Source organism: Eretmochelys imbricata, chromosome 9 (assembly GCF_965152235.1).
Source record: "Eretmochelys imbricata isolate rEreImb1 chromosome 9, rEreImb1.hap1, whole genome shotgun sequence".
NCBI classification, from domain to species: Eukaryota; Metazoa; Chordata; order Testudines; family Cheloniidae; genus Eretmochelys; species Eretmochelys imbricata.
This window is the reverse complement of record NC_135580.1, coordinates 35,029,368-35,047,486: the sequence shown is the minus strand read 5'-3', so window position 1 is coordinate 35,047,486 and position 18,119 is coordinate 35,029,368. Positions and strand designations below refer to the sequence as shown.

Genomic DNA, 18,119 nt, shown 5'->3' with positions numbered 1-18,119 from the left:
CCAATAAAACAAGAGAACAGTACAGACCGCACCTTAAGCCACCCCTTTAGAACACAGTTCAGTGGTCTGAACAACCTCCAACTAGGTGCCTGATTTTTGCTAGCCCTTTGGGCTCAGTTTTAAGTGGGCGTTTCTGCTCGTTTAAACGCCTCTCCCCCCCCCCCCCCCATTCACTCACCTTCTCTCTGGCTCCCGCCCAGCTATTAGACGTCCTCCCGCCTCTGGAAGCTGATGCTGGCATATGCACTCAAATCGTCGCTAGAGTGGCTACTCCCACAAGGCTGATTAGGGGCTTTGGGCGGCGGCTGCCTGCCCCCCAACACAGAGGTGCCCTCCTGGGGGTGTTGGCGACGCTGATTAAAATCCTTCACTAAGTCCAGGTCGATGTAGTTGAGTCCGTTCTCAAAGCCACCCCCGGCCCCGAGGGGCTGCTGCTCCCTCCTGGCGGCCGCCCCCAGCTCCCCCGCGGCAGGCCGGAGCCAGACGTTCTCGAAGGACGCCGAGCTGTGGCGTTTCACCTCCTCGGCGCCCCCCGCCCCGTAGAGCAAGGGCGCGTTGAGGCCGCCGCTGCCCGCCGTGCCGCGGGCGGTGCTGGGGGTGGAGGAGAAGGTCTCGGAGCTGTGCCGCCGGCGGCCCCCCTGCGGGTCGGCGCGGATCACCTTGGCGCTCTGGTTGCGGCCGGGGCTGAGGCTGACGCGGGTGAAGGCGCTGTTCACCCCCGGGCCTCCTATCAGGGAGGAGGAGCGCGGTGGCGCCGCTGCCAGCTCGGCCGGCGGCGGCGGCGGCTGCGCCTGGGCGGAGGCAGGGGCGGCGGGGGGGTTCTCCGCAGCGGCGCGGCCCGTCCGCATGTCGGCGTAATTGAGCAAGAGGGCGGGGGGTGGGGGGTCGCCGCAGCCCGGGCAGGGCCCCCCGACACCGCCCCCCTGTTCCATAGTCACATAGTCCCGGCTGCTGAGGGCAGCAGCTCCTCGGCCGGGCCGGGCCGCAGCTGCCGCCCGTACGGCCGCGAAGCCGGCTTGGCAGGCAGCCCGCGGTGGGCCCAGCTCCATGTTCATGTACTCGGAGACTTCGTCCCCTCGGGGCCGCGCGGCCGACGGGAAAGCCGGCTTGTCACTGGCCACGAACTCAATGTTCACGTACTCGCCGGGGCTCTTGGGCTCCGGCGGCAGCAGCAGCAGCGGGGGCTGCTCCCGCGCCCGCGGCAGGGTGCTGGCCTTGGGGCCGTCCAGAGACAAGCGGGTGGGTCTGGTCAGGCGGCTCCTGCTCTGCGCGGCCGCCTGACGGGTAGGCTGCGGCGGGGGCTGCGCCTGGTAGGGACCGCCGGCGCCCTCTTGGCCCCCGCCTCCCCCGAGGCTGTCGCTGCTGGTGGAAGAGGACGAGTCCTCCGCGGCGTAGAGCAAGCGGCCGGAGCTGAGGGAGATGCGCAGCTGGGGGCCGCTCTCCTCGGCTGCCCTGCGCTGCACGTGTTTGAAGGAGCGCGGCAGGGAGAAGTAGGAGTAGATGGGCTTGTGTGGGGGCTGGGCCGGGCCCTGCGCCGCGCCCTCCTCCGCGCCCGGCGGCCCCGAACTGGCGAAGTAGCAGTCCGGGGGGGTGCTGGTGGCGGAGCCGCTGGCTGGGGACATGTTGATGTAGTCACTGCCGCTGCAGGGGAGCTTCCCTTCGCTGCTGTCCACCGAGAGCTTTGGGTGGTGGCCAGCCCCGTTCGTCCATATTTTGCCATAGCCGGTGGGACCACCTTCAGGTGAACAGCTGCCACTAGGGGACATCATCATGTACCCATTGGAGTCCACCATGGCTTGGGCGTGGCGACCTCCCCGGCCAGGGTTGATGATCTGCTGTGGGGCTGACACGCTCTTGGGGCTCATGGGCATATAGTCGCCGCCTTTGGGAGCGCCACCACTGCTGGGCACAGGGGCCACCCCAGGTGACATCGGCATGTAGCCATCATCAGTGTGTGGGGTGGGGTTGGTCCGGTGGTGGCTGCCCTCCAGATGGTGCATCTCCAAATGCTCCTCAGGATAGGAATGAGTGGGCACAAAGGCAGAGTGCCGGTAGGAGGGCAGCCGGTTGCCACCACAAGGGTAGGAAGGCAGCATTTCCGTGTATTCCTCAATGGAGGCCACCGAAGACTGTGAGGGTGTCTTCTGGTGGGAGATGGTGGGGGAGGTGCCTGCAGAGTGAGTCCGCTTCCTGAAGCCCTTCTCCAGGTCAGTTACCTCCTCTCCACCACTCCGGGGGCAGCATGGGGTGCCAGGATAGCGGCACTGGTGATGCTGTGGGTGGCAACTGCGAGGGATGAAGTGGCCATTGGGAGCCGCCAAGCTGCAGGATGAGGCAGCCTTGCCCCCCATACAGATGTAGTTGTTGAGCTCCTCATCACCCCGTGCTGGCGGTGTGTGACCCAGAGAGTCTGGAGTTACACTGCGAAAAGAGCTGCGGAAATCGCAGGGGCTGGAGCCATATTCGTCAGAGGAGATGAAACCACCATCACTGGGGGAGCCTGATACAGAAGCGCTGGACCTGCGTGGGAAGAGGCAGTCTGAGGTGGAGCCATGGCCACTGGTGCTGCTGGATGACAGGCTGACTGGGCTGGTGGCTGAGGGGGAACAGCGTGAAGAAGGCATTGGGATGGAGCGACTGTGGTTGAGTGGAGGGTGAAGCCTGGAGTTGCCACGATGCCGATGTGAATGGGTCCGGTTGGCACTGGGACTTACTGGGCTACCATCCACAGAGGCAGGCCTGGACATAGTTCCTTCCCCATCACTAGAAGCTCTGACTCGGAAAGAGCTGGGTTTGCCCCCTGTTCCTCCTCCACCACCCCCAGCAGGGGAGGTAGCAGTCACGCTCTCAGTCCTGGACCTGCGACTGAGCCCCACCTGGCTGGGTGGGGGGTTGTTGACATGGTGTCTGCTGCGGAGGGGCACAGAGATGGGATTGGAGCAGTTGGAGGAGGACTGGCTCTTGCTGCGGGGCCGGAATTCCTCACTCATGGCCCGCATGGCCTCCAGGATGGTCTCATGCATGTTCTGTGCCACCACCGAATCATCCACCTGCATCCAGAACTCACCAGGCCCAGTCACCGCAGAGCGCCCCACCTCAATGAAAAAGAAGTTCTCTGAATGGCCACAGCGGCGGATGTTGAGCAGCTGCAGTACCACAGCAGCTGCATCTGAGTTCAGCTTCACGAAGCTGATGGTTTTGTTGGTCAGGCACAGGCGGTAGATGCCGATCAGGTTCTTTGTCTGGCCCAGACCTTTAGGTTTCAGGATCACTTGCCAAACCTCCTTGAAAGCTGGGCCAGGGACCACCTCGCCATAGCTATCGTCACCTGCCTCCCCCAGTCCTGCACTGCCACCCCCAAAAGAGACATCACTGTGGTGGTGGTGGTGGTGGTGGCGGTGATGATGGAGGTGGTGGTGGCCCTTGGCCCGATTGTGCAACTGCAGCAAGGCTTGGTACCAGCTCTCCTGCTCAAGCTCACTGTCAGCTGCAATGGCAAAGTGCTCATCCTTGGTATAGAGGGCCACTAGGTGCTTGTTCTTGGAGTCTGCCCGTTTATTGATGTTGAAGCAGCTCTCCAGTGGGATGGAACGCTTGGGGGCTCCTGACTTATGTCTCCATTTCTTCTCATTCTCATAGTACTCCAGCCGGGCAGGTCCTGACTCGCTGGCTGCCCTCAGCACGAAGAAGCGTTTATGCATGCTTTTGGGTTTGCGCAAGTAACCCACCTTCCTGACATCTGAGAAGAAGCCCTCGTTATTATCCGTGGGGCTAGCCATGGTGGAAGGAGAGGTGGTGGTGCTTTTATGGCAGCTATCAGCCCACAGGCCCCCAAAACTGCCAAGCAATGCAGGAAAAAAACACCTCTTAAAATACAATTCATGCAACAACAATCACAATAAAAAAGCAAACTAGCTCGGAATCCCCTCTCCAAAACGGGATGGGGGGAGGGGATACTGGCAGGGTGAGAGCAGCTGTTCAGTGGCAGAGGCAGCTTCCAGCACCACAGCAGCCTTTATATTGCTGTTTATGCCCAAATCACCCTTAGGAGGGTCTATATATCCTTAAAAAGTCCAGTCCCAGTCAGTCCAGATGAAAGTCTAGTTCTCCCAGCAGCCGCCGCCGGGGAGGAGAAGAAACGCATCTTTCAGTCGTATGGATCGGATTCCTCTGTAGAGAGGAGCAGGAGGGGGTCCCCCTTGCTTCGCTCCAAAACACCCCTCCCCTTCACAACTTCGCCTCAGCGAGCGCAATCTCAATCGCTGTAGCAGATCAAAGATCCTCTGGGTAGCGGTTTGTTTTGCAAAGTCCGGGGCTTACACCCCAAAACACACGCCTCTTCTCCCCCCCCCAAAACACAGCCCAGCCCAAAAATCAGCGCTGTGGCCGCTGCTGCTTATGCGTGAGGAGGCTGGCGACCCCATTCAGTCCCATCTCGTTAGGAAGAGAAAGTGCCATTTCAACACAAAATGCAACCAGGCAGCAGCAGGAGGGGAAGCAGCCCAAGTGGGGAAGGAACATCCTCTCTTCCTCCTCCTCCTCCTCCTCATTCCAGTCGGGAAAGGCGCCGAGGCCAGCAGCAAAGCCCCCTCCTGTGCCCCAGGCTGAAGGCGGGTCTGGGGCTGCCTGGCTGACTTCTCCTCCTCCGGCTGCTCCTCAGAGTTTCCGAGCGCCCCAAACCCAAACAAGCGGCGGTGTCTGTGTTTATGAGTCCGGCCCCCTCCAGCCGCCGCCGAGACTCAGTCTCACTCCAAGGAGAGAAACACGTGACGGCGCCAGTGCGTGGACCATCCCAGCAGCGGCCGAGGGAGGCTCCAACCTAGCCTGGTGCCGCGGCATTCCAATCCGCCCCCTCCTCCCCGCCCGCCGCTCCTTTCATTCAGCGCCGCTGCGGCTGCAATTACCTTCGGGCCCTGAGCCGCTCTGCGCCCTGGGGGGCTGCCTTCCTATTGGCAGCGCGGCCTGTCCCTCAACCCCGCCACGGGGGGAGGTGCCCAGGCTAGGTTGAGGAGTGGAGCGTAGTAAAAAGGCGTAGACGCCATTCACTGGCGTGTTATTTATAAACTAGGGGCTTGCGAGTGAATCTCTGCAGTGTGGCAACTTTGATCGAGGCGCTGTTGCTGCGTTGTAACCACGAGGCTCCCTCCTCCCCCCACCTACCACATACAAGCTGCGTCTAAACTCCAGTGTTGCCTGATCTGCAATATAGACATAAGGGTGCTGAAAATCATCTCCACCCCCGCCCGCATCTATCTCCGCTCTCCACCATATTAGTGCAATTGAGGCTTCCCTTTCAAAGAGAGTAAAAAGATCGAAAGAAATTAATGCAGCCGCTGAATTCAAAACAGAAACGTTCCCCAACCCCCTCCCACCCAAACAAATAAAATCCATCCGTAAACCGTTCATGAATGTCTATGGAATTGGAGATTTCTGTAACATAATACAGAGTGACTCTCCTGTGCCGAAGTAAGATTGTTGTCCTCTGGGCGGCTCAGAACACTGAGCTAAGACTATCCCCGTGAGCAACATTTTAAAATAAATAACGCAACCTTATGTTGCATAATGTTTTCCACATAAATTGGATCCCAAAGTTCTGTACCGTTCAAATAATATAAGCCCAAAGAAGACCAATAATAGCAAAAGGGTATGAGAAATTAAAAGAAGAGACACGTTTGGAGCTGGGAATTGAAAATAGGATATGCATACAGGATGCATAGTTTTGAGACCGATTTTGACTGTACCAGTGACAACAGAAGATTTTTGTGTGATTTTCATTTGTGGGGATGTTTATAGTTCAAACTCGGCAGTGACTTATTTTGTTATTTTTGTTTCCTATTAGCATGGAGCCACAAATCACAGATTTTACCTATTGTCTATGCAGTTGGGCCCTGAATAAAGACTTTTATTGATGAGTGGAGATTTATCATAGCTGGAAATCCAAATCTATGCTATCATTATCTTTTACAGCAGAATTATGTGGTAGAGATTCCCTGGAGAATTTCTCCAATGTGGGGTCAAGCCGTTAAATATATTTCCCGAAATCATTATATGCTAAATTAAACTGAATATTCAACATGATTTGCCGTTTACAGTACTGAAATGTGCTGCATGCGTAACTTTTATTTCACTGTTAGGGTGAAAGAGGATACCAGAAGTGTTGCAATCCAATTCTAAAAAAATTAATTACTCAATGCTGCCATCTCCAGGACAGTTCATTAAAACATCCTTGAACATCTTTTCTCTTTTCCACTCCAAATATAGAGTGCATATATATATAAGTTCCAGATTGGTTTGGGTTTTTGTAATGGTCTCTATACATTTATTGGAACATGAATTAATCTACATATTCTATACAGTTTAATAGTTCTTTAATATGCGTGTTGCTGGCAATATATTTAGTGAACAGTCTGTTATTGATATAATACTTTTAGTTTGATAATTTATGTGAGACAATGCAATAACAACATTCATAACTACTTTCAATATTGAATTAGAATGCATAATTTTAATTTTATTTGCATTTATGTGGGGCCAAACATGGAATAACTAGTGCAAAATCATTAGGTAATGTTCATCTATTGCAAGGAATATTATCAAATGATCATTAGTTGTAAAATGATTTTAAATCATGAGTAATCTAAACAAAAAATGAAATGTTCTCATTGAAATATTTGCAGCAAAATTTGGACAGCTTAGAGATGACAAGAGGCATCATTGCAGCCTTAATGTCTTTTCCTCTTAGAATTAATAATCTAGATAAAATGCCAGTTACATGACTATTATATTATTATTTGTATTGTACAATGCCTAGGAACAGAGTCATATTGTTAAGAAGTGGTCAGGAATGCAAACTGTGTATCACCTATATGGCTTTCTCTTTCCCATTGTCAGCTCCCTAAATACGCACCCTTTGCAAAATAGTTAAGCAAAGAAGCAAGGAGTTATACCAAAAATAAATCAGCTTCATGTACACTGGATTTCAGCACATTATGGACCAAATCTTACACTATGCTGTGTAGGGACAGGGTTGGGAGCTTCCTCACCCCAACTTCATGGAGCTGCTGCTGGGCAGAATTTCAGCCTTAAATGACTGTTGAAAACAGTGATTAGCTGCCATGCCAGCCAGTCAATGGAGAATTCCAAGGGGGTATGGCTTCTTGACCATAGGGCAAGGCCAGACCCCCAAGCCAGCTAGTGTACATCCTGCATACCACAGCCTGTGCTAGTGGCTGGTGCACACTGCTGCTTTTCAAATTGGTGCAGCTGTCTGTGACAGCATGACTTCTGTACCACTTCTCCCTGTCACCAGAGGCACATGCACCTGTGTAGACACCCAACGTAGATTTGGCTATTGTTGTTGAACAGATATGTTTTGAAGATGTGTTATATTTCTGGTAATAAATAACAATGTCTTAAATTTACTGTATACAGTGCTTTTCTTTCCAAATGATCCCAATGTATTTCATAAATGATATTGGGATATACAACACTGAAATACAATCGCTTCTGGGTGAACAGATATCTGTCATGCAGCATGCTGCACAAGAATGATGGAGAGGAGATTTGGAACAAGAATAACAGGGTAAACTTTTACACTTTAAAAAAAGTGTCATGAGATCATTAATGTCCGCACTCAGCAGTCAGGATTGTCCACTCATTTATCACCAACAACAAACTCTCTTTGCAGATATCAAGATTTTTTATTCTATATCTGATTTTCAAACTGAATGTTTCCATAACTGTCTTCAAACATTTCCATGCAGATTTGAGCCCTTCATTTGACACATTATAAAAGGGAACATCTTATACTTTTATCAGGCTTTCAAAGCTACAACTTTAGTGGACAGTTTACATCCCAGCAGACACCATCTTGGAGGAGTTTCTTAGCTGTTTGAACTTGGGTCTGTAGCGTATTAAACTCTGAAATATTCAATTTTTTTATAATCTAACAATATTCAGGTGTGCAGGACAGCACACCAAACAAGCAGGATGTGTCTCTGCCTGTATCCTTTCTATCCTTTTTCTATGGAGCAAGGTATGCTTTAGCACACATGGATGATGCAGAGGTCCCTATTTTGGTGATTGTGGCAGGATCCTTAAACCAACACAATTATATTTCTCAAACACCTTCACTCTGCATTGAGGTTACACATATTTAAATATGCCAGAACTAACTATTGTTATATAGAAAATAAATGTATTCATTATGGAGAAATGAAGGAAATATAATAATGGACCAGGTTCTAGCCCATGCTAGAGTTTCATTGTATCGTTCTGGGAGCACAAAGGGTCCACAAAGCTGCCCTAAATAGGTAGCTGAGGATTAATGTGGCATGGGGTGATCTATGCCATCAACTCCTACCACATCCCCACCAAACCCAATATAGTGGGCATGCTGAGAAGAGGGTCATGGGCCAGTGGAACCTAGTGCGTTGGTGGTCCTGGGCTGGTGGAACAACCTATAGCAGGGCCATTGCAAGCCAGCAGAATTTAGAGAAGCTTTAGTGTAAATTACTGTGGGGACTAGTTTGGCCTAAAGCCACCTTTGTCCACGCACACACGCCCCAGCAGCACCAAGCAGAGCTCTGACATACATGAGTTTCTAGCCTAATATGTTTAATTTTTGCATTTGAAATACAGACAGGCCAGTCAGCAGTTCAAAGTCTACATACATCCTCAGTGCAGTGAAAGTCCATTACATGTTTATCTTTATTTATTTATATTTATTCAGGTGACTTTCAATTTGCTTTTCGTCCCCCTGCTTTCACAAGTTTCTTTTGCTCTCTCTTTTCTCAACTCCCTTTCACTCCCTTGATGCTTCTTCTTACATACTTTGCTCTCTTTTCTATTGACCTTTCCTAAGACCTTAGGCCTTTCCTAAGATCTTTTCCTGTTCTCTCCTTGTAAAAAGGAATCCTGCTCCTGTCAATTTTTTTTTAGACTTCTAGGGCTGATTCTGACTCACTTACAGGGGCATAAATCAGAAGTAACTTCACTGAAATCAACAGAGTTACACAGTTGTAAACAAGTGTGAGATAAGAATCAGGTCTTCCTTCATCAGCTAACCCAATTCTAAATATAGCAGGTTTCAGAGTAACAGCCGTGTTAGTCTGTATTCGCAAAAAGAAAAGGAGTTCTTGTGGCACCTTAAAGACTAACCAATTAGCTCATGCTCAAATAAATTGGTTAGTCTCTAAGGTGCCACAAGAACTAAATATAGCAGGATCTTCTGGTCCCAACTGCTGCTCCCAACTGTCATGGTAGCATCTAATTCCACCTGCTATTCCTAACTTTTTCAGGACTGTCCTAAACAAGCTGCTACTCCCAACTCTCTGTCCTGTTTCTCCTGTTGAAGAGACTTACAAAATTCTAGCCCTAAATGGCACCACTGGAAAAAAAAATGTAGAACAGGAAAGCCACATTTTCTGGGCATTTTTTTCACATCATGTCCTAATGGCTTGATCCAACCCCCATTGAAGTCATATATGATCATATGAACAATGCTACCAATCAGTTATCAAACTTACTCATAGCAAATCTGATGAAAGGGCCGTACAAACTATGAGCTTTCCCATTTAAATAATATTTAACAATGCATTTCTTTTCTTCATTAGACTTTTCATAATAAACATGGTTTTAAAACTGGAAGCCATAATGTGTTTGCCACTGACATCCCACTTTTTTGGCACAGACTCCAGCTGCATTCTGTGACATTTTCATTCTTGGATGATGATGTATTTTGTGGAGCATATTTAAGTTGTTTTCCTATTATTATTTTCTAAAAATTAAATTAAAAAAATATTTTTGACAAAATAGGTAAATTTTCAAAAGTACCCAAGTCCAGTTGAAAGTCAATGTTCTTATGCACTTAAGTGGTTTTGAAAAATTTAAAAATGTTATGTACATTTTTATACTAAGTAGGATTTACTCTCTTAGCTTTGTTGCTGTTTGTGGTGGTAGCCCCTTTCACACAGGCACCTTCCCTGGTGTCCTCCAGTTCTTTACTAACTCTCCTCAGTATAAGGCTGTTTAGGAACCATTTTTCCAATATGCCTTTCTGGAGCTGGCCTTTCACGTTTGTCAGGGCTAAGCACTGACCATTTTTGATCTGGTTGCTGCATCTTCCTCTTTTGCAGCTTGTAAGTATCCTTAGCTCCTTTATATTTTCCCCCTGATTTTCTCTGTCCTATTCCTGAGAATTGCACAGGCTCACACTTACACAGTGTTTGTAAAACAATTTGACCATAAAACCACTATACTAAATATTATTTGCTAAATATTATTTGATAGCATATGTACTCATGATTATAGTCCTTGTTTCAAAGTTGATTTGACTACATCTTTTATTTGTTCTAAATTGATTGAGAGTTTTGACTTTTCTGTGTCCTTCAGCATAAATGATACTTGCCTCGCTCCTTCTCCAAGATCAGAATGGTTGCATTCCTGAAGTGGCTTTATTCTACATGATGAATTAATAATTACTTCTTTAAGCAAACAGGTTGTTTTTCCAATCAGAGGAATGCTACGAATGCAATTATTATAGCACAGATTCAAAATACATAGAAAAATTGTGCTGGATCCTGCATTCCTTGTACACCCACAACTTCCACTGACATCTCTGAGGCAGAAACATATTGTATACGAGGAACATGTACAATGAGGAATGAGACTCTTCAGACCTATTACATCCAAAACAGTAAGCTTTAATGCTTTATCCAGTTGTTAGCAGTTATAGTTCACAGAGTCATAGAAATTAGAATTGCAAGAGTCCTATTAAATTATCTTGTCCATGCTCCTGTTTTATTCAGATGGTTTCTCTTGTGTTTTGTCCAACTAATCTGTAAAACAATTATGTAACAGTAATCAGTTAATCCATCTTTCCTCTTCAGAACTGTGTGCTTAATAACATTGCATAGTTATAGTAATTTTTGTATTTTTCCCCTCTCACTCCCACCTCCCTAACTAAAGAGAGAGAGAGAGATGGAGCCCTGCTCCACTTCTTTCTGCTGAGGAACAAGGAATTTCCAATGCTGCACTATTAACCTAACAGCAAACTAAAGAATATGATGGGATAATTCCCAAATTAGACTGTTCAACCTGGAATCCCTGGATCTATTATCTTTAGATTTCTCTGTAATAAGTTAAAAAAAAGGCCTCCACACATCATAGAAACTTTTCACTTTTAATTCTTGGTGGGTTTTCTCCTCTCTATGAACAATATTGCCAGGAACACTGATTTCCAAAGTGAGATACTGATGATGCAGTTTTTAATCCATTTTATATGTTTATATCTGTGTTACAAAAAGTGACAGTCTCAAGCAGTTCTTGATTGAGGAAGGGAATCACATATGTACATAGATGTTATACAATAAAAGTATAGTGAAATTGATTGGGACATGAAAAATTAAAGCACTGCAGATGGTCTTCCCCAGGGTGGTAGCATATGGGGAAGATATCTTGTCATAGAGTAGGCATCCATAAGAACCTGAAGGGTATTAATGCCATAAAGAGAGAGTGGGATTCTCAAGTATTATTCAAAGGGATGTAGCTAGGAGTAATAGGGTGAAATAAAGAGGAAGTGACTCACCTTGCACAGTAGCAGAGGTTCTTCGAGATGTGTCCCCCTGTGGGTGCTCCACTTTAGGTGTCATTGTGCCCCTGCGCTCATAGCCGAAGATTTATGGTAGCAGTTCCCTAGTTGGGCCGCATATGCACAGTTCCCGTCTCACGCCGCTTCAGGCAGTTAACTGGGGCTGTGCGACCAACTCTCTGCCCCACCCCCCATTCCTTCTCTACAGAGTCTGTATTTGATAGAACTCAGAAGCACAGGGGAGGAGGGAGGGTAGTGGAGCACCCACAGGGGGACACATCTTGAAGAACTTCTGTTACTGGGCTTCGGAGTTGAAGTTGTAGCAGATAAAAGCACCGTGTGACCAAACAGGGCATCAGAAGATGTGTGTTGTTGCAACACATTGTGTTGTGTAAAAGTGTGCGGTGAGGTCCAGGTTGCAGTCCTACAGATTTCCTCAATAGGGATGTTGTTGAGAAACGCTATGGAAGTTGAGAGACTCCTGGTAGAATGCGTACGGATCCCTGTAGGGGGTTGTCATTCATGCTGGAGATAACAGAGTTTGATACAGTCTGATATCCATTTGGATAGGTGCTGTTTGGAAATGGCATGCCCTTTAGATTGTTCGGTGATGGAAACAAATAACCTTGGAGACTTGCGGAAAGATTTTGTTCTATCAATATAAAAAGCGAGAGCCCTGCGGACGTCCAAGGAGTGTCATCTGGATTGTCTACTGTCTCTATGTGGTTCTGGAAAAAATGTAGGTAAGTATATAGGTTGGTTGAGGTGGAACGATGAAGCCACCTTAGGCAAAAACTTAGGATGGGGTCTGTGAGATACTTTATCTTTAAAAAAGATTGTATAGGGTGGGTCTGTCATGAGAGCAGCTAGTTCTCCCACCCACCTGGTAGATGTAAAGGCCACTAGAAATGCAACCTTCACAGAGAGGTGTAGTAATGAGCTTGTAGCTATGGGCTTGAAAGGGGGCCTGGTGAGGGCATGGAGGACTAGGTTGAGGTCCCATGGTGGGGCGGGTTTTCTCACTTCTGGATAGGAGTTGGAGAGACACTTTAGGAAGCGTTTAGTGATGGGATGTGTGAAAACAGAGAATCTGTCAACTTTATGATGAAATGTTGTGATGGCCAACAGGTGTAAGCGGATGGAACTCATGGAAAGTCCCATTTGTTTAGGTTCCAGTAGATAGTCTACAATGAGAGGTAAGGAGGCTGACACAGGTGCAGTCTGTTTGCGTTGGCACCATGATTCAAATAGTTTCCATTTATGTCCGTATGTGTGTCGGGTAGTTGCCCTACGACTGTTTAATAATATGTTCTGAACTTCTGTGGAACATGTCATTTCAGATCGCGAGAGCCATGTCATAACCAGCCTTTGAGATGAAGTTTTTGGGGATCTGAATGGAGGATGTGACCTGCATCCTGTGATAGAAGCCAAGGCAGAAGCAGGAGCATGTGTGGGGGACAGACCGATGTAAGGAGAAGGTAAGGGTACCATGTTTATCATGTCCATTTGGGGGCTATGAGGATCACTCTGGATCCATCTTGCTTTATCTTGTGGAGTACGTGGGCTAGGAGGGGGGTGGCAGGAAAGCGTACAGGAGGAGGGCACTCCAACTTGATGAGGAAGGTGTCGCCCAGAGAGTGTCGACTGAGTCCTGCTCTGGAGCAGAACTGGGAGCATTTGGAGTTTTGTGTGGTTGCCAAGAAACCTATTGTTGGGAACCCCCACATCTGGAAAATATCTTGGATGACGCAAGTGTTCATCTCCCATTCGTGGTCTTGATAAAACTTCCTGCTCGGACAGTGGAGTAGCACTGTATATCGATGATGAGATAGAATGTAAAGAAATAAGAAGCGATGAACCAACTAGTATTGTTGTTAACCCTCGTCGATAACCAATGAATTCAGCGTTGATGTGAGAAAAGGAATTTAGTGCCCTTGGCTGGCACGTAATACTTCTTATCAGACCTTTTACATGTGGGTGAAATCGTTGCTGGGGTTTGCCAAAGCAACTCACAGGATCCATAATCTCATCATTCATGGGAAGGGAAATTTTGGATGAAGTGGATGTCTGTAGTATGTCCACTAGCTTGTGGCGAGATTCCTGGACCTCTTCCAGAGAGATGTTGAAGGAAGCAGCCACTCTCTTGTAGAGATCCTGAAACTGCTTGAAATCATCCACTGTGGTGGGAGGTGGAGGCATTATTGTATCATCCAGTGAGGAAGATGAAAATTGAATGTCAGCTGGTTCGTTTGGGTCCGAGAATTGCTCCTGTTCTTCTGCCCCTTGTTCGGAGATGGCAGAAGGTGCCTTTGATGGCAATATGGGTGGTTGAGGTGGCCCAGCTGTGGGCAGAGTGGTCGGTAATCCCTTTTATTGCTGTTGTTGGTATGGAGCCCATGGCTGCCAGAATGGCCATTGCGGTTGGAAGGGCATGGTGGGCATCCAGGGTTGGCCGTACCAGGGTTGGTTTGTAAAGTTTACAGGGAAGTCCATGCTTGGCGGGGGCTGTGTGGCAGGTGTAGCCACAGGAAGAGGAAAGCTGTGGTGAGTGTCCTATATCCTCCTCTCCATCGTCCTCCCCACTAGAGAATTTTGTTGAAAGCTGTGGAGAGCTGGATTGGCTAAGTTCCACATGTATTGCGGTACCATTGGTTGCCTAGGAGAGGAAACTCTGGTACCGATGAGACAGATAAGTCTGTGTGACACAGGAACGGCTATGATGTGCCCGGTCTTGGTACAGGTGGGATGGTGGAGCTCAGTACTGTGTGCTGAAGTGAGCTTGTCGGCACAGGTGCGTGGCTGGTGTGCATAGTACCAGCAGTAGGTGGTAGCATTAGCGCTGGGATGCTCGGTACCAATGGCTGGCTTGCTGTTGTTGGTGCCACGGCATGGGGTTTCACTTTCCCCTTAATGCCTGTGGAAGAGCTCGACTGCTTAGGAGCTCTGGATTTCTTAGTCCTGTCGGTACCAGAGGGACCTGGTCTGTCGGCCGTTGATATGGTCGGTGCGGTCGGTACCGGGAGCATTTGGCCACTATCAGAGTGCCTTTTCTTGGCCAACTCTGGAATCGGGGATGTGGTGCCCCGTTTCTTTGTTGCCTTCTTGGCAAGTTGTTCAGGATCTTTTCCCCTGAAACAGGGGCTTTTGTCCGAGGCGGCAGTCGGGGATTTCTGGCTAGGAGGGGTTCATACCTCAGGCTCAGACGCCAGGTGAAGTGATTTCTCCATGAGAAGCTTTAGCTGTAAATCTCTTGCCTTTCTCATGTGGGCTTTCAAGTTGTGACAGTTCGAGCACTTATATGTCCCTCACTGAGACAGCGGACGCACTGAGAGTGTCCGTCTGAGAGGGGTATTGGAAGCCGGCAGATAGTGCAGCATTGGAAGCCTGGGGAGCTAGGCATGCCCCTGAGGGAGCGTATTCGCTCAGTGATGTGGAGAGACATAAAACTATAGTGCCACTGCGATCAGGGAGCCTAGAAACGTATGGTCCTATGAGGAAATATTTTTTTAAAGGATGGGGATAAGGTAGGAAGGGAAATAATCTATTGTATTCTAAGAACTACAAACTACTGCTACAGGGACATGAAAAAGGATTATTTTTAGCTGCGAGGTGCTGCTGAGTGCTCCGACTCGAGCCAGTGGCAGTAGAGAAGGAACTGGCAGGGGAGAGGTTGGTCTCACAGCTCCAGTTAACCGCCTGAAGAGGCGCAAGAGGGGACTGCACATGTGCGGGGCACTGCTACCATAAATCTCCGGCTACAAGTGCAGGCGCACAACGACACTTAAAGTGGAGCACCCACAGGGACACCACTTGAAGAAGAAGTAAAGAATAATTGAATATGAATATCTGGGGATAATTTCTTAACAATGAGATGTATGGAAGATATACCAGTTGAGACAGTTAAAACTAGACTGGACAAAATATATACAGAGAGGCGGGTAGGATGATTTGGACAAATCCTTTCCACCTCAAGCTTTTATGATCTAAGTTCTAATTATTAATAGACCTATTTCTGCTTCCACTGATATAGTTGTAAGACACCTTTCTTAATTTCAGAAATGCTTTCTCATAGCCAACAACAGCTTTATTTGGGCTGGTTTATCATCATAAACAGTTCCAAAATGCATCCTCGAAGTCCAAGTATTTCAAGGTCTATATAGTCATACTTCCCCACTCTTCATCAAGCCATTCCCAAGCCTTCCTACCTGGTATTCCCTGCCTTGACAGGTCACTTTTCACCCAACCTAGCTAGCATCTTTTTCCCCTAGTGTTTCCGGCTCTTCTACCCCGCTGCCTTCTAATTCTCTACAGCCCTCTCATCCCTACTTCTAAGCCTTCCTACCTTGAATCTTTCCACAGGCCTCTTCCTTATCTACCTGCCAAGTATCACAGGTCCCAAACCTAGGCCTGTAGGGTTGCTAAGCAACAGCCTTACCTGCTGCACCGCAACACTGCAAGGGCATGGGAGGGAACTGCAGCTAACACCCTACCACCAGAGGCTACACCTACTGACTCAGCTGGGTCCGGTGGCTAGCAGCAGACTGCTGACCAGACATAAAGCTTCCTAATCCTCTTTACGTGGTTTCTTCTCATTGCTCCTGTTACTTGCTTCCTTGCCCTAATTCCAGTAACTGATTCCGGCTTGACTTCTAACTCTGATTTTGGCTTAACCATAGGTGTGGCTACTGACTCCAACTCTGGTACTGACCCTTGGTGTGTCTCCTGATTCTGGATTGACCATTGAACTTTGACTTTGATCTTCGGTGTGACTTCTGACTGTGACCATGACATTGCCCCCTGGCTCTGACCACTAGGTCAGACTACCCTGTTACAAGCCCAGGCACTACCCCAGAGGCCAAATTGGGTCCTAAGACCCACTGGTCAAAGGACCTTCATTTTCCCCTGTCCTCTACAGAGGAGAATTTGCTGTGTCACAGATGGGTCTGAGATCTCCCTCTCTTTAAAGGGACAGTCACCCTAGCATTGTATCATTCTGCTTTTTATTTTTCTGCTTATCTTTTTCTGTTAATTCCTGCTTGATTTCCTCTTCTTGAATTCCACTATGTGTTATCACTGTATCTGTCTTCCTTTTTACCTAGTGTTCATCACCACTTCATCTGAATGCCTCTCACTGGTGCTATCTGGTCATTCAGGCTTAGCGAAGCTTCAAAAAGGACCCTGAGGCTCTGTACCACTTGGACAAATGGGAGCTGGGTACAGCTTCTTGGACAGTATCTTGGTCAATACTTTCTTCCTTCCAACATCATTTCCATTTTGCTTGGGTTCAGAATAAGCCAGCTGCTGTTCATTCAAGAGCTGATTTCTTGTATGTATTCTGACATCTTAGCAGTGACGGTGATTGTATCATCTGTGAATGATATACATTCATAAACCAGTCGGAGAACACTTCAATCTCTCTGGTCATGCGATTACAGACATGAAAGTTGTGATATTACAACAGAAAAACTTCAAAACCAGACTCCAGCGAGAGAGCGCTATTACCAACGGGAGAGTGGGTTTGTTGGGGAGGGTGGGGAGAAAGCCTGGATTTGTGCTGGAAATGGCCCACCTTGATTATCATACACATTGTAAGAAGAGTGATCACTTTAGATAAGCTATTACCAGCAGGAGAGTGGGGTGGGGGGAGAGAAAACCTTTTGTAGTGATAAACACCCATTTTTTCATGGTTTATGTGTATAAAAACATCTTCTGTATTTTTCACAGTATGCATCCGATGAAGTGAGCTGTAGCTCACGAAAGCTTATGCTCAAATCAATTGGTTAGTCTCTAAGGTGCCACAAGTACTCCTTTTCTTTTTGCGAATACAGACTAACACGGCTGTTACTTTGAAACCATACAATTGAGTGTTATCTTCATACTGGTGTCTCACTTTCCATCACAGTTGTCTCCTGTGGATATTGAAGAGGAAGAATAGTATGGATTCCTGTGGAAACTCACTGGTCTTTGGAGAGGAGGAGCAGTTATCCATCACTACTCTCTGAGTTTTGCTGGAGAGGAATGAATAGGGCCATTGTGTGCTGTGCTATCTATTCCTGCTATGTCATTTAGGTGGATTATTAGTACCTGGAAGTCTACTGTGCCAGAAAGAGATTCAGCAGTATAAGCATGGAGATCTTCTCTGTGTTCATGGTTATAAGGAAGCTGTCTTTCAGTGCCACTAGGGTTTGTGCTGTGCATCTCAACCCTAATTGTGCTGACTCCAAGATGATGGGTGATGAGGCATACTGTTGGAGCTTGGTGGTTGCTGTTTTCTCAATTATTTTGCCTAGGAATGGGAAGCTGGAGATAGGGTGGTATTTAGAGAGGGCATCAGGCTTGAGTGATGGCTCCTTGAGGATAGGATGGACTATTACATTTTTCAAGTTTGGCAGATGGCTTTCTCTAAAGCAGGCATTGACTATTTCCATTAGTGGTGGGTATGGCTGTTCTTCAGTGACTCTTATCAGCCAGGAGGAGCACTGATCCATTTCACAGGTTGTGGCTCTAATATACTGCAGGGCTTCTTGCG

The 18,119-nt window shown here is 47.9% G+C and overlaps 1 protein-coding gene across 2 annotated transcripts; it reads right to left on the bottom strand.

Annotated features, from left to right (window-relative positions):
* Positions 1-203: 203 nt before the first annotated feature.
* On the bottom strand, positions 204-3,785 carry IRS1 (insulin receptor substrate 1). Of its 2 annotated transcripts, XM_077826647.1 has the most exons (2): positions 1,572-3,785; positions 204-1,529 (listed from the first exon to the last, which is right to left on the bottom strand). In XM_077826647.1, the coding sequence occupies exons 1-2, from the start codon at positions 3,777-3,779 to the stop codon at positions 204-206; spliced, it is 3,534 nt and encodes a 1,177-aa protein (XP_077682773.1). In that variant the 5' UTR covers positions 3,780-3,785. The 2 variants fall into 2 exon arrangements, with proteins under 2 accessions (XP_077682773.1, XP_077682771.1); XM_077826645.1 differs by having other exon boundaries at positions 204-3,785.
* Positions 3,786-18,119: the final 14,334 nt, after the last annotated feature.

Bases quoted from the DNA above. Each gene is read 5' to 3' on its own strand.
- IRS1 (XM_077826645.1), bottom strand. From the start codon at position 3,779: ATGGCTAGCCCCACGGATAATAACGAGGGCTTCTTCTCAGATGTCAGG.